Source organism: Emydura macquarii, unplaced genomic scaffold (genome assembly GCF_026122565.2).
Source record: "Emydura macquarii macquarii isolate MOO-44397 ecotype Brisbane River unplaced genomic scaffold, CSIRO-AGI_Emac_v2 contig_968, whole genome shotgun sequence".
NCBI lineage: Eukaryota > Metazoa > Chordata > Testudines > Chelidae > Emydura > Emydura macquarii.
In genome coordinates, this window is record NW_027131105.1 from 5265754 (window position 1) to 5282094 (window position 16341).

At 51.5% G+C, this 16341-nt stretch overlaps 1 protein-coding gene across 1 annotated transcript in view; it reads left to right on the forward strand.

Moving 5' to 3' along the window:
* The window catches only part of NRXN2 (neurexin 2), a 278572-nt gene that overhangs the window by 87970 nt on the left and 174261 nt on the right, over positions 1–16341 (forward strand). Inside the window, exons 4-5 of the mRNA XM_067543925.1 lie at positions 2006–2307; positions 10573–10596. Coding sequence (XP_067400026.1) covers positions 2006–2307; positions 10573–10596 — 326 coding nt within the window. The remainder of the gene's footprint in view (positions 1–2005; positions 2308–10572; positions 10597–16341) is intronic.

Genomic DNA, 16341 nt, shown 5'->3' on the forward strand with positions numbered 1-16341 from the left:
CTGCAGAGGAGAGGTGTGGGGAGACAGTGCTGCCTAGTGGGTAGGGCACTGATCTGGGACTCTACTGATCTGGGCTGCATTCCTTGCTCGGCCACTGTCCTGCTAGCTGACCTCGGGCAAATCACGCCCCGATATGTGCCTCAGTTTACCCCTCTGTAAAGTGGGGTTGATGAGGCTGACCTGCTCTGCAAAGTGCTTTGAGATCTACTGCTGAAAATCACTAGATCAGAGCTAGGTATTACTATTATTTTACACTGGATTAGGTATGTGATGTAAAATCCTAGGGGAGACAAAGCCATGGAGTTTAAATCATGACGTTCAAGGTCAGTCCTTGTGTGCCTCAGTGCGTGGCATGGGGGGCTCAGCAGGGGCGCTCTCCCCTCACAGTCAGTGCTGACCCCAGTGCAGCACTAGGGGCCACTGTACTGCAGTGCGTGGAATGGGGGGCTCAGCAGGAGGCGCTTTCCTTAGCTCAACCAGTGACACTGATGTAAAAATGCCCCTGTTTTTTGCCTAACTCCCTCTCAGCGGAGTCGCTCCTTGGTGCGACGTCACTCCTGGGTAGCCAGGCATTGGTGCTTGGGCTCAGCCGCCTGTCTGTGGGCAGATATCGTGGCACGGAAAGCCAGCTCTTTAGGAAATTGTGTTTTCCCGTGCGGGGGATTGTTAGGGAACCAGCTCCCCCAGTCTCCCTCAGCCCCCGGGTCCTGACGGGCTCCGATTGCTGCCGTGAATGGCTGGCGCTGACACTAACATGATGATTGCGGGGGCCGGGCACAGGCGAGACAGGCAAATTTGTTTCCTCAGCATCACCAGATGGCAAGTTAATTGGCAGGTGCCAGCAGTGGAGGGGCTCTCCTATCACTGTCGGCACTGGGCCGGAGGGTGGGGGCGTCCCCGCTGCCAGGGAAATAGCCACTGGGGGAGTGAGAGCACGCTCAGACAGACAGACACGCACGCATGTACAGTGACAGCATTGCTTGAATAACGGGGGTTTGGGGGCCCAGGGCCTACCTCGCTCTGTCATAGGTCCCGTACTTCTCACTGCTATTTAAATTCAAGCAGGTCCCCCTCTTTTTCCCCCATAATTTGAGCACTGACAGACACATGTACACAGACACAGACCTGCAGACACTCACAAAGTGTTTTAATGTAGACGTTTTCTAGGTGGGTGCAAGAGAGCAACTTATGTGCTGGCAAGGGGGCCAGGACTCCTAGGTTCTGTACCTGTCTCTGGAATGGGAGTGGGGTCTAGTGGGTTATAGCACAGGGGAGGGAGATTGGAAGCCAGGATTCCTGGGTTCCATTCCCAGCTCTGGGAGGGGAATTAGAGCAGGGGCAGGCTGGGAGTCAGATTTCAAGGATTCTGTTTTCAGCTGTGCCACTGACTTAAGTGAATCACTTTTCCTCGCTCAGTGCCTCAGTTTCCGCATCCACCCTTGTCTATTTAGACTGTGAGCTCTTTGTGGTATGAATTTTCTCTCTCTGGGTCTGTGCAGTGCTCAGCAAAAAGGGGTCCCTGATTTTGGTTGGGGGAGGGGGCGGATCTGTGCAGCATCTGGCACGATGGGGCCAAGACCTTCATCAGAGGGTCTGTGCAGCTCCTGGCAATGGGGCCACTATTGCAGGTGAGTACTCTGGGCTGTACAATGCTACAAATGAATAATCACATAAACACAAAATGATGATATTCACACACCCTGCATACGCCTGTCCCCTTCTCGCACACGCTTATCCTGCCTCCGGCTCACATACCCCTCATGCACCGGCCTCCTCCTCACACGCTTTCATCCCCCCTCGTGCACCGGCCCCCTTCTCACATGCTGTCACCTTACCCCACGTGCAGACACCTCTAGTGGTCCTGTTCCCTTCTCGCACACTGTCACCCTGCCCCATCCACACATCCTGTGTGCTTCTGCCCCTTCTTACATGCTCTCTATGCCTTGTGTGCACACACCCTGTGTGCACCTACTCCCTCTCACCATGCCACTTTCTCTCCATGCAGGGAAGGAGGAATATGTGGCGACCTTCAAGGGCAACGAGTTCTTCTGTTACGACCTGTCCCACAACCCGATCCAGAGCAGCACTGACGAGATCACACTGTCCTTCCGCACCCTGCAGCGTAACGGCCTCATGCTGCACACGGGGAAGTCAGCCGACTACGTCAACCTGTCCCTCAAGAGTGGGGCCGTGTGGCTGGTCATCAACCTGGGGTCGGGCGCCTTCGAGGCACTGGTGGAGCCCGTCAACGGCAAGTTCAATGACAACAACTGGCATGACATCCGGGTGACCCGGAACCTGCGCCAGGTATGCACCAGTCCTGTCTGGGACCCATGTGACTGGGTGGGACGGCGGAGGGAGGATTGCACTAGTGATTCTCCCTGGGTAGCACTGTCTGTGGTGTGCCCTTGCCACATGGCATTGCTGGGGGGGGGATGTGCCCCAGTGATGCCCCCTCAAGGCAGCATTGTCCAGTCACATGGCATTTCTGGGGGAATGTACCCCAGTGATGCCCTCTCCAGACAGCATTTCTGGGATGGGAATGTCCAGCCAGCCAGAATGCCCTCCCCCAAATACTTCAGGGTGCCAAGGGTGGGTGTGGGTGCATGGGCTGTGTTGCCAGTGGGCAGGGGGTAAATGGACTGGGAGCTGGGCTTTGTCCTTGTTTATTTCTTTGCCCCTCAGCAGTCCAGATGCCAGCAAGAGGATGTGTCTTAAACAAATTAACATGGGGTCCCATCAGCCCCCTAAATTTTCCCCGTCCCTTCCCAAAAAGAGGAGCATTTCACCCCAAAGTACATCCCCCCATTCCTCCCTCCTGGAGCTGAGCTAGCGTGGGGAGATGGATGCAGTGGGATAGTGACACATCCACAAGGTGCCTTAAATTCCATGCACTCAGCTCTGGGCACTCTGCCATTGCTCCCCCAGAGGTTCTGAGCCTCCCCCAATGAGGGCAAGGGGCTGGTGGTTGCAATTAGCCACCACAGCTAATAGGAAGGCTATTTTGTGGCTGATTTGGGGAATGGGACACAGGGCCTTCCCCTCTAGGGGGTGTTGGCACTGATCTGGCCGCAGGGAGGAGGGACTAGCTGGCTTAGGGGGCAGAGAATGGTATATGGGGCCTCCCAGGGCTGGAGAAAGAACCCACGAGTCCTGATTCCAAGTCCTCCCTGCTCTAACCACTAGACATCACTCCCCTCCTGGAGCCAGGGATAGAGCCCAGGAGTCATGGTTCTCAGCCCGTGCACAGAGGGATATGGGCTGCGCTGTACAGATGGATCCCTCTGCGCTGAGCTGGCCAGGTGCCTCCTGGGGTGGGGGCCGTTCCTCCCGCTCATGGGTCAGATCCTGCCCCCACAGTGGCTGGCGCAGTTGAGAGGAATTGTTGCTCTGCACAAAATCCACCCGTCACACTGATCAGAGCTGGCAGCTCCCAGCATCTCTGGCTATCTGGGCTTGCATGACGCTGCAGCGCAGAAGCCAAGGAGAAATGTATGGGAGCCCTCCAGCCCCTCAGGGCTCGGCATGCCCCCCGCTGCCTCTACTCAGCCCACTGCTAAACACCTGGGTTCTGTCCTTAGCTCTGGTAGGGGGCTGGGGTCTAGTGGTTAGAATGGAGGGGGGCAGGGGCTGGGAATCAGGACCTCTGGGGATTGTGGGACTGGACAGTGCATTGCACTGGGGAGGTGGTTATACACCACGGTGTCTCTGGCTTGGATACACCCCACTCCTCTCCATGGTATCTGGATCACAGGGCCCCTCCCACCACATGGTCTGACCAGCCAGCTGGCTAGGCTGCTGGTCTGATGACTGTGGCTGTCTGCGGGGAGCCTCATTCTTAGGCACTGTCTGGTGACTCATTGGGGGCTTCCGGGTGCAGGGAACAGGCTGGATTGAGGCCTAGGGGGGTTGGGGTGAGGATGTGGTCGGAGGTGGGGGTGGGGTGGAGTGGAGGAGGTTACAGGGAGCTGCAGGAGGAATTGGGTTGGCAAGAGGGGAAGGCTTTGGGCAGTGGGAGGGGGAGTTGGGTGGAGTGGAAGCACGGGGAGGTAGAGGAGTTGAGGTGTGGGTTGTAGGTGTGTATTGGGGAAGTGGTGAAAGCTGGTTCCTCTTCGAGTAGTGTCCCTATGGGTGCTCCACTGTAGGTGTATCCGTGACCCTGCGCCTCTGAGCGGAGAATTTAGATAGCAGCGCCCATTCGGCCCACACATGCACTCTGCCTACCTCGTGCGCTGCCTGAAGTCTGTCTAGCCCTATCCTGCACGTTCTCCGTTCCTTCTCCACCACCTTTGGCCTGAGATTTTCTGTTCCTTTAGACCTTCTGTTTTTCAAGTCTATAAAAAAAGAAAAAGTTTTTCTTTCGACCCGTTTTCCTGCCTTCGCTGTGGGATTGCGCCATACCTGGTTCCTCTGGCTTCAAAAGGTGCCTCTCCTGCAGGCAATTCCCGGATGGACGGACACTCTTGTTGCGTCCGGTGCCTCGGAGAGGGACACGTTCTGCAGGAGTGCATCTTCTGCCAACAACCGACAGAACTGGGAGCTAAAGCTGCAACTCCTCCTCATGGAGGGTGCCCTTAAACCGCTGTCTGACCCTGGTCCTGAGTTGTCTCCAGAATGAAGATCGTCCCCGGAGCCATCAACCTCCAGAGAGGGAGAATCGTGGAGAAAGTTGACTGACTCTCCCTGCAAAGCCTCTAGAACAAGGGTGGCAAGGCCCCAGACCGAGCTCATGACCAGCCAGGGGAGATGCCTGGTGTGTTCGGTCACTGTGGCACCAATGGCTCTGAGACATGATACCCAGGAAAACCAGGGACCCCAGGGGTGAGCTCTGCTGCGATGCCTAAAGAGCCAAGGGGCACAGGCTGTGAAGCAATAGCACCGCCTGTCAAAGACAAGAATAGAAATCGTACCATCTCTACAAAATCGACAAAAACATCCTCAGCATCGGGCACTTCAAAGCAGCCCTCATCGAAATGCACCTCCCATAGGAAGCCATCAATCCCTGATGGTACCAATCGCAACAATGGTAGCGCAGGAATTGCACTTCTTGAGGGACATTACGATTGCAGAGGAACTGAAGTCCCTGCTAGTTGGTATTGGAGCTCTGGTGCCAAGCATGTGTCAGTTCCCAGAATCATCAGTGGCTCCAGGGCGTTTGTCTCCAGCAACCTTGTCAGTCCCAACCTACTCCAGCGGGGAGTCAGACAGTGACCAGGATGACAGTTTCTGGTCTCACACCATAACCCACCATTACAGCATCTGGGACCAGCTACACCCACGCTCCGATCTTCACTCTTCCTGGTATGGTCACCCATGGGTGCCACCATCCAGGCCCCTCACCCTCTCCCACAGTGGCTATACTGGGATCCATGAGTAGCCTACAGGCCCCACACTTCTCACTCTTCTAGTGTTTCCCACAGGGAGCCCACCAGACATTCCCTTTTGGTCCCTGGAAGAAACTTTTGAGGAGCAGGAGGCCAGACTAGAGGTGGAAATCACTCCACTGATGAACGTCTCCTCCTCCTCACTGAACGAGATGGTGATGCCCCCTCCTCCCTCATTAGCTGATGATTTTAAGCTTTTCCAAGATCTTCCTAAAAGGGTGGCAGATGCTCTGCAAATTCCCTTGGAGGAGGTGAAAGACTCAGACCACAAATTGTTGGATGTACTACACACCTCTTCCTCTTCGAGAATTGCCCTCCCAGTCAAAGAAGCACTTTTAGACCCTGCCAAGGTCATCTGGCAGACACCAGCCTCTATTGCACCAACATGCGAAAGGGCTGACAAAAAAGTATTACATGCCCACCAAGGAGGCAGACTTTCTCTTCACGCACCTCAGCCCAACTCAATCATTAACGCACAAGGAAAGCAACATCACACCAAATCGACCCTCTATGACTGAGACCAGAAGAGGCTTGACCTGTCTGGAAGGAAGGCATATGCATTGGCAACTTGACAATTCAGGGTGTCAAACTACCAAGCCCTAATGGCTAAATATGACTACATGAACCATGGCAAACTCAACTCCTTTATTGGCCTCTTGCCAGAAACACGAAAGAAGCAATTTTAAGCCATCATCCCAGAGGGCTGGTTGGTAGCTAGAACAGCGCTACAGACCTCACTGGATGCTGCGGATACAGCAGCCTGCTCAGTCTTGAAGGCAGTGGTGATAAGACGGGCATCCTGGTTATACCTCTTGGGATTGCAAAAGGAAGTGCAGACGATGGTTGAGGATCTCCCATTCGAAGGACCCAAACTCTCCACTGACAAGACGGACGCATCACTCCACACCTTAAATGATCCTAGAGCCACGCTACGCTCTCTAGGAATCTACACACCAGGATAGAAGAGGATTCAGTTCACAACAGCCTCGCAGATCCTGAACTTTCCCAGTTCTCTCTGTTGCAGCGGTATTATGAGCCACAGCATAAGAGACCCAGGATGCAAAAACGGAACCAGTCAGTCTCCCAATCCTCAACCTCTCAACTCTTGTCTTCAAAACATTAGTTTTGATTCCTTGCTTGAGTCACTGAGCAACCACTCCTTGCAACAACAGCCGCTACATACAGACCTTCCACATCCCTTCAGGAGTTGGGAGAATATCACCTCTGACAAATAGATCTTGGAGATTATCTCCAAGGGTTACTCCATCCACTTCACCTCCCTTCTCTCTGCGCACCTTCCTTCCCTGTCCCGCTTCAGGGAGCTTTCTCATGAGAGACTGTTAAGTCAGGAAATAGATCACCTGTTATGCCTAGAGGCGATGGAACCAGTCCGTACTCATCTCAGAGGCAAGGGTTTTTATTTGATATTTTCTGATCCCTAAAAGAAACGGAGGTTGGAGACCCCTACTAGATCTAAGGGTACTAAACAGATGTGTAAAGGCACAAAAGTCCAAGATGGTCACACGAGCAGCCATTATTCAATCTCTGAAGCAAAGAGATTGGTTCTCGACCCTTGACCTACAGGATGCTTACTTCCACATTTCAATCCGACAGTCCCATGGGAGATTCCTCCGATTTATCTTTGGACAGGACCATTATCAGTACAGAGTGCTCCCATTCGGTCTTGTCCACATCCAGGTTATTCTCCAAGGTCCTCTCCTTCACAGTGGCACATCTACGAACATTGGGTATTGTCATTTACCCATACCTGGACAACTGCATTCTCCAGGCTCATTCCACATGCCCGATTGTACATGAGATATTTACAGATATGGCGCAGATCCAGCTACTCTCTGAACAAGGATGGGCTAAATAAGTAGCTATCGATGCCCTCCAGGGGCAAACACTCCCTGTACTGGTGGAAAGAACCATCCAACGTCCATTCAGCATTCCATTCACGCAACCCCCACCAACACTGATTCTAACCTGGGGAGCCCACCTAAACAACCACAAAGTCCAGGGCAAGTGGTCTCCCGTGGAATTGGTCCTCCATGTCAATATTTTGGAACTAAGAGCTGTCAGAAATGCCTGTGCATGCTTTCTCCCTCTCATCAGAGATACTCACGTAAAAGTTACAACAGACAGTGTAGCGTACGTGTTTTACATAAATTGCCAAGAGGGTGCCAGATCACCCTCCCTTTGCGCGGTAGCACTAACGCTTTGGAATTGGTGCATTTCCAAACAAGTGGTTCCAACATCTTCCTCCCTCCCTTTGATCCTAGATTATATTCTAGACTTTAAAAGGACTGGCCTCTCTCTTAGCTCGCTTAAAGTACATCTAGCGGCCATAATGGCCTTCCACCACCAGGTGAATGGATGATCTGTATTCGCCCTGCCAACAGCACGCAGATTCCTCAAGGGCATGGGAAACCTCTTCCCACACATTAGACCACCCACTCCAACGTGGGATCTCTGTCTGGATCTGAAAACTCTAACTAGACCACCCTTGGAACCTGTGGCCGCTTGCTCCCTCCTACACCTGGCCCTGAAGACAGCATTTCTAGTGGTTATTATTCAGCACGACAAATAGGAGAAATAGCGATGCTGATGGCACACCCACTGTTCACAGTCATTTTAAAGACAAAGTCACCCTGAGGCTCGGTAACCTTGTCCTTCCATCTGAATCAGCTCATTCACCTCCCCACCTTTTTTCCAAAACCACATTGTGACAACAGGGAGGCAATTCTTCATATGCTTGATGTTAGGAGAGCCCTAGCATTTTATTTGGACAGCACTAAGGACTTTAGGAAGTCTCCTAACCTCTTCCTTTCATTTGTGGAAAGATGCAAAAGCTCTGCAATATCCACTCAAAGATTCTCCAAACGGGTCTCCAGCTGCATTAACCGCTGTTACCATGTGCGTAACCTGCTACCCCCACTGGGAATCCGCACACACTCCACGAGATCCGTTTCTACCTCCGTCGCGTTTGTTAAAAATGTCCCCATCTCAAAAATCTACAGAGCAGCGACCTGGGTCTCTGCCTATACTTTCACGGCACACTATGCAATTACTTGAGAATCTGCCTCTGATGCCATCTTCGGCTCCATTGCTATTGTCAATAACAGACTTCATTCCCAAGTCCCAGCCCTCCAGGGGGGTTACTGCTGTGAAGTCAGGCACCTACAGGAACACTACTCGAAGAAGAAAAGGAAGTTATTCACCTTGTGCAGTAACGATGGTTCTTCGAGATGTGTCCCCCTGTGGGTGCTCTACAGCCCGCCCTCCTCTCCTCTGCTTCAGCGTTCTCGACAAGGGGCTCTGTGGTGGTGAAGGAACTGAGGGTGGTTCGCCCCCGCAACACTAGATCACCTCGAGGCAGGCCACGAGGGAGCGAGATGGCATGTGCGGGTCGAACAGGCACTGCTACTTAAATTCTCCGATTAGAGGCGCAGGGGCGCAGACACACCTACAATGGAGCACTCACAGGGGGACACATCTCGAAGAACCATTGTTACTGCACAAGGTAAGTAACTTCCTCTTTGAGGGTGTATGGGGGAGGTTGGGGGGAGGAGGAGGAGATAGAGGTTGGGTGGCATGTGTGGGAGAGGTGGATGTGGTGGGTGTGTACAGGGAAGTGGGGGAGGTAGAGGTTGGGTGAGGGGGAGATGGGTGGGGTTGGTGTGTACTGGGGAAGGTGGGGGAGGTAGAAGAGGTTGGATGGGGGGGAGGGGAAGGAGGTAGTGGATGAGGGGGAGAGGGAGGAGGTAGAGGTTGGGTGATGGGAAGATGGATGTGGTGGGTGTGTACCGGGGGAGGTGGGGAAGGTAGAAGAGATTGGTGAGGGGGAAGAGTAGAAGTTGGGTGGGTGTGAGGGAGAGGTGGATGTGGTGGGTGTGTATGGGGAAGTGGGGGAGGTAGAGGTGGGATGAGGGGGAGGTGAGTGGGGTTGGTGTGTACTGGGGAAGGTAGAACAGGTTGGGTAGGTGGGAGGGGGAGGGGAAGGAGGTAGAGGTTGGGTGGATGTGAGGGGGAGGTGAGTGGGGTTGGTGTGTACTGGGGAAGGTGGGGGAGGTAGAACAGGTTGGGAGGGGGAGGAGGTAGAGGTTGGATGAATGTGAGGGGGGGCGGGTTGGCGTGTACTGGGGGAGGTGGAAGAGGCTGGGTGGGTATGAGGAGGAGGTGGGTGGGGTTGGTGTGTATTGGGGAGGTGGAGGAAGTAGAAGAGGTTGGGGTGGGGCTGTAGCAGATGTGGGGAGGATGGTGGCGGTGGAGGAGAGCTTGGGTGGGAGTTCAGCGAGTGGGTGCGTGGGGTGCATCTGGCTCGCCCCTCTGCCTCCCTACCTGCAGATCGAGGCTCCCCCTCCATGCTGGCTTCTCCTTCTAACCTGGTTTCTGATTCTCTCCCTTTTTTGGACTAAAGTTAATTAAGAAAAATAATGAACAAAAAGCAGGACAAATTTTTAACAATCACAGGAACTGGAGTGGGGGAGGGAACCCCCAAGCTGGTTCCTCTCCTCCCCCCAACTTTCCCCCCAGCACCCCTCCCAATAATACAACCCTCCACACAACATACAGGACAAAATCTGGACTCCCCTGGCTGGGGATACAGCCCATTCCCGACTCCCCACCGACCCCAGAGCCAGCCTCTTAGGATCTACTAATCCTGCTAACACAGGCCTTGCTTTTCCTCCTTTCCCCTCCCCACCCTTCACCCCCCCAAACCCCCACCTCGTTAGAAATTACGTTGACAACTTTTTTGTGTGTGTGTTACTAACACGCTTCTCGAAAGACTCCAGCTCTCAACCAGAGACGCCAGAACTAACCCTTCTTGTCTCATCCAATGGAATGTTGGTCATTTCTTTTCAAGTCTTTAATTTAAAGAGTCTCTTTTCTTTTCTTTTATTCTTACTAACCAAGATCTCTTTCTCTCTATAATACTTTATGGTTGGGAGGGGGAGGAGTTTGTTTGGGGGATGGGGTGGGGTGTGCAAGGGGAAGGTGGGTGGAGTCTATTTTTTTTTTTTTTTTTTTTTTAAACCTAATCGCCCTTCTTGCGATGGGAAAATTGATTTTTTTCCCTCTTTTATCTTCCTTGATTTTCACGGTTGGTCATTTTTTTCCTTTTCTTTTCTGTTTTCTTTTATTATTCCCCCTTTCCCTCATTTATTTTATTTTTTAATACATATAGCACGCAGGAATTGGACACGCTATGGTAAACAAACTGCATTACCTGGTAGATATCACTCTAATTGTCTAATCGTTTGGTTTGCCGTGGGTTTTATCTTTTCCCCTCCCTCCTTTTTGTTTTTAATTAATTAATTGGGTTTTTAATTATCATTTTTATTTTCTTAATTTTTTTCTTTAAATACTACACAAGAAAGTGAAGAAATGTAATTTTCAAAATTTAAAGGTTGAAATAAACCATCCAAACACACATAAAATTAACAACTAAATAATCAAGCTGTGGTAAGTGTAAAGTTAAGAACTGGAAATGAACTGTTCAACCACTCTGGAATCATTGCAGAATCAATCCTGCTACCAGAGCAGAGTTGGCATAAAAACTCACCGTGCAATCAAATTTAGGTGGGTGTAGACTGAAAACAAACCGATCGACCAAACCAAGATTGGTATAAAATTGACATTAACCAAAAATCAATGTCAGTATAAAATTGACGATAACCAATAACCCAGATTGGTATAAGATCAAAACCAACCTATCAACTGAAACAAATACGGTATTAAAAAAAATCCATTGTTTTTGAACTGCTCAGCTTGCAATTAAATTATTTTTAACCAAAAACATTTTTTAAAAGTTTTTTTTCTTTTCCAAAAGCAACATTTTAAAAATTTATTTCTATTTTTATTTATTTTTGGGAAAAAAAACCCTAATTTTTGTTTCTTTTCTAAAAGCAACATTTTTTAACTTTATTGGATTTTTTTTTTTTTTTTGCAAAAAATAAATACATAAATTAAAAATATATTCTTTCTTATTTTTATTCTTTTGGTTTTACATTTTTTATTCCTTTTACCTCCTCCCCCTGAAAACAACAACAACAACAAAAAATCCATGGAAAACACCATCCCATGAAGCAAATTCTGTGCGCGTCACATCTGCTCCATGGCGGCGAACCCGCCAGGGATTGTGGGAAATGGGGCTAATGGCAGCCAGTGGGGTCAGGGCCAGAGGTTGATTTGGGGATGAGAGCACAGGGGGCAACGAAAGAGGGGCCATTAATTTGGATGTTTTGGGGGCGCAAGCCCCATTTTCCCCACCCCTACCCCGCCCCTCTGCACTGTGCATCTGGGGTAAATCCATGGAGTTATCTGCTCACACCCTCGCCAAAACTGAGTCTCTCCATTGCCTGCAGTGGGCTTTGGACCAGGCCTATAGGGGATGCCCTTTCGCCCCATTGGGAATCCCACCCATGGGTGTGGCTGGCTGCACGGTGGCCTATTGACCCCACTGGATGTCCTGGCTGTCATTCCCACTCCCGCCACGGGCGGTGCCACTGGCCCTCCATACCGCATGGCATGCTGGGACTGACTGGGGCATGCTGCTCTTGTGTCCAGTTTTTATTTTGAGAGCGACTCTCTGGGGCTGAACTAACATAGTGTCTGACACCATCCTCCCCACCCTCCTCCCTTCCCTTTCCCTGCTCTCCCCCCTCCCCCCCACTCCTCCCGCAGCCCCGACCCACTGCCTTTCTAACAGGAGCACTGTACTTGGGGCCATTTCAGAAAGGATGGGGCAAGGGGGCAGGGACCAGAGCTCCAGCATGTGTGCGACTTGGGGGTGTGCATTTGTGGGGATGAATGTGTACCACGTGTGCATTGGGGGTGGTGTGGAGTGTGTAGGGCATGTGCACTGGGGGGCTGTGAGCCTGTGGGGCATGTGCATTGGGGTAGGGGTGCAGTGAGCCAGTGAATGAGACAGTAAAACCTGTATACGATGGAAGTCAGGCATTCAGTTGCTATTGTTACTGCAAGCGGGAGGTAGTGCTGCATCCCCAGCGCCTCTTGTTCCAGGGCCTTTGCCTGGGGGGTGTGCACTGGGTGGAGGTGAGCGTGTAGGGAATGTGGATTGAGGCACATGAATGTGTAGGGGGTGTGCATGGGGATGCGAGTGTGTAGGGTGTGAGCATTGGGGTGCAGGTGTGTAGGACATGTGCATGGAGGCGTATGAGTGTGTGAGTGTACAGGGTGAGTGCATGGAGGGGTATGTGTGTGAGGGTGTGTAGGAAACTTGAATGGGGGTGTGAGTGTATAGATCTGTGCAGCTCAGCACATGTTGCCTGCTATGCTTTGCCCCAGAGATAGCTGCATGCAGTATCACTGGGTGCACATTGTTAAGGTCCCAGGTGACACTATGGGGCGTGTGGGTGTGTACACACATGGGGAAGTTCACAATGGACTCTGGTCTGTGGATATTTCCCACCAGTCACGGGGAGGGGGAGCTGAGACAGATATCAGGGTGCATGATTCCCAGGGATGGGGCCAGCCACCTACAACCAACCCATCCCCCTCCATCAGTGCAAGGTAGCTCTCCCTTCTGATCTCGCCAGCCAGGACAGCACCCTAGAACTCCCTTTGCAAAGAGCAGCCTGCAACAGTCTTTGCCATATGGATCTCTTGGGAAGGGAGTGGGGCCTGCGAGTCAGGACATGCAACCCCTCCCCATGCATAAGTGGGTGAGGGATGATGGTGATCCAGTAGTGTGATGTGTGTGAATCGAACATATCACACTGCTGTCATGCGCAGGGATGAGTGTGATTGTGTGGCAGACTCTTGGCCCCATGTGCTTGTGCTTGCACAGTGGGACAGTTTCACATGGCCCTTCTGGGTGGGTGATGGTTTAGGATATGATTTGGGCACGGAGGTTATGGATTCCGTGACTTTCCGGGACCTCTGTGACTTGTGGGGCAGGGCTGGAGTAGTTGTCAGCCCTGGGGGCTGCTGCCGAGCAGCTGATTGGCCGGCCAGCCCTGGGGCCCCTCCAAACAGCTGATCTGCTGGCCAGTCAGCTGGAGCAGTGGGGCTGGATCAGCTGCAAACCCCAGGCAATCTGTTTTCCCCTCTGCAGGGTATTTTTAGTAACAGTCAGGGACAGATCGCAGCTTCTGTGAATTTTTGTTTATTGCCCGTGACCTGTCCCTGACTTTTACTCAAAATACCTATGACAGAATCTTAACATTAGTGATGGGGCAACGTGTGTGTTGCTCCTGCTTGAGCATGGGTGTGCAAGCTGAAAGTGGACTTGTGCATGATAATGACTGATATTGCCCCTGAGCATGCAAGGCTGATTGTGGAATATGACACACAGTTCCTTTAGTATGTATACATGTGTGTGCGTGCTGTTGGAAAGCCAACACCCGTCTGCTCTGTATGTGTTTGTGCAACTCACACATTGTTGCTGAGTGTGTGTGTTTCTGTGAAGAGGTGTGCAATTGTGCAATGGAAACCTTCCACCTTTCTGATTTTGCGCAATTGTGCAACATACACACTCCCCCCGGGTGTGCAGGCATGCAGCAGTAACATCCAACTCCCTTGGGTAGGAATTTTGCACACAACTGAAAAGCCAGCACCCAAAACCTATGCCCAGAGTTTTAGGATTCATATAGGCAATGTGTTGGGAGAAAGGGGGAAAGAACTCTGGTGTGTGTGTGTGTGTGTCTGTCTGTCTGTGCGGGAGGGGGAAGAGCTATGCTCTGTGTGTTTGTGTGGGGGGGAGAAGAGCTCTGCTGTGTATGTGTGCGGAAGAACTCTGCTGTGTGTGTGTGGGGGAAAGCTCTGGTGTGTTTGTATATGGGGTGGGGTGCAGCAGCTCTGGTGTGTGGGGGCATATAATAGCTTTGGTTCGTGTGTGTTTGTGTGTGGAGTAGCTCTGGGCTGTGTGGGAGCAATAGCTCTGGGGTACACACATGCCTGTACGTGGGACAATAGCTTTGGTATGCGCATATGTAGGGGGCAATAGCTCTGGTGGGTGTGATGAATAGCTGTGGTGTGTGTGTGTGTGGGGGGGGGGAATAGCTCAGGTGTGTGTGTGGGACAATGGCTGTGGTACGTGTGTGTGTTGAGTAGCTCTGGTGCGTTTGTGCAAAGAGAATAGCGCTGATGCACATGGGGGGGGGGGGCGGGAATACCTGATGTGTATGTAGGGAGGGAAATAGCTCTGGTGTAGGTGGGTGGAATAGCTCTGTGTCAGGGATTGATACGTGGGCAGTCTGATCTAGTGGTTAGAGCTGGAGCCCGGCCTAGGGTTAGAGCCAGGAACAGAAGCTGGGAGTCAGAGCCAAATGTTCCAGCCGGAGTCAGGAGCAGACTAGAGCTGGACAGGAACTAGGCAGGGGCAGGTCTGGAGCAAGGGTGGGAATGAGGCAGGAGCACAGCTGGAGTAAAGTTGGGAACAAGAGAGGCACAGTCCAGCGACCTGCTACTGCTGCTGCTAAGTTTAAATGCAGACCTCTTGGCTCCTTTGAGCCGATCAGGTGGGCCGGCCAGTCAGGCAATTCTGCCACTGTCCAGCTGGGATCGTTAGCTCACCTGAAAGCTGAACTGGCTAGCCCCCGGCTTATCTGAAGGAACATAAGCCCATAGTTCCTGACTGTACCGCGTCCTTTCAGGGGCGCCTTCTAGTCTAGTCTAGACTGGTCATCAGGACCATAGCCCTCCCAGTCCATTAGGCAATGAAGCTTGCCCTGTACTTGCTTGGAGTCAGTAACTTGGACAAGGTATTCTTCTGGCCCATGGACTGTAACGGGTGGCAACAGCAGGTTGGATTGACCTGGGAAGGTGTCCTCTAAATAAGGTTTTAAGAGGGAGACATGGAATACAGGATGGGTCTTCATTGACTTAATTGTGGTAACAGAAGCATGAATGTCACTGGGTTGATCTGCTTGAGAATCTTAAATGGGCCTAGCTATTGATGATCCACCTTAGCCAATGGTTGGGTTGATTTGAGATTTCGAGTTGATAGCCAGACTTTGTCCCCAGTGCTAAAGTTAGGTGCAGCCTGGCAGCCCTGATCAGCGTAACATTTCTAGGTTGCTTTGATGGTTTCCAGATGCTCTGTAAGTTCTTATTGTATGTGATTCAGATGGGTGACGGGTCTGCTGCTGCAGGAACTGGGGAGTTTGTGGGCAATGCCATGTGAAAGCAGAGATAGAAGTTGTAATGTGCGTGGAATGGGCTCTGTTGGGTGGAGGCATGGATTGAATTGTTATAGGTGAGCTTGGCATGTGCCAGCAGGGAGATCCAGTTATCCTGGTGATAATTTAAGAACCACTGGAGGTATTGCTGTACGGTATGGTTATCTGTTCTTTATGCTCATTGGTCTGTGGGTGGTATGCTATGAGGTAAAGAGCTCTATACTTAGAAGTTTTAAAAGCTCGTGCCAGAAATGGAAAACAAATTGAGGCCTTGATCTGACACAGTGCCAATCAGCAGTCCATGGAGCTGGAAGACATGCTCTAGAAAGAGGCGGGTGTTTGCGGCGCAGTCGTGACTGTGTGAGAAGAGACAAAGTGTGCCATCTTAGTGAAGATGTCAACTGCACCTAGAACCTGTGACCAACCATGAGAGAAAGGTAATTCTACAATGAAGTCCAGGCACATGGTGAACCAGGTCTAAGATGGGGTGGGCAAGCCCTGGAGGTGACCAAGTGCCTTCCAGTGAGGTTCTTGGTCCAGAAACACAAAGTGCAGGAATTAATGTATTTCATGGTATACTAGTGCATACCTGGCCACCAGAAGTTCCATGAAACTAAGTTTCTTGTTTTAGTTCCACCAAAGTGACCGACGAGTGGCAAGTCATGACATGATTTCAGAACTTTGAGCCTGGAACATAAATGCATTCCCAGTGGTAGAGGATACCCTTCCATAGTAAGAAATCGAGCCAGGCTGGGCATCTGCAATGCTCAAGGTCTGGCAAATCTGGGTGGCAAATGGGTCATAAGGCAACA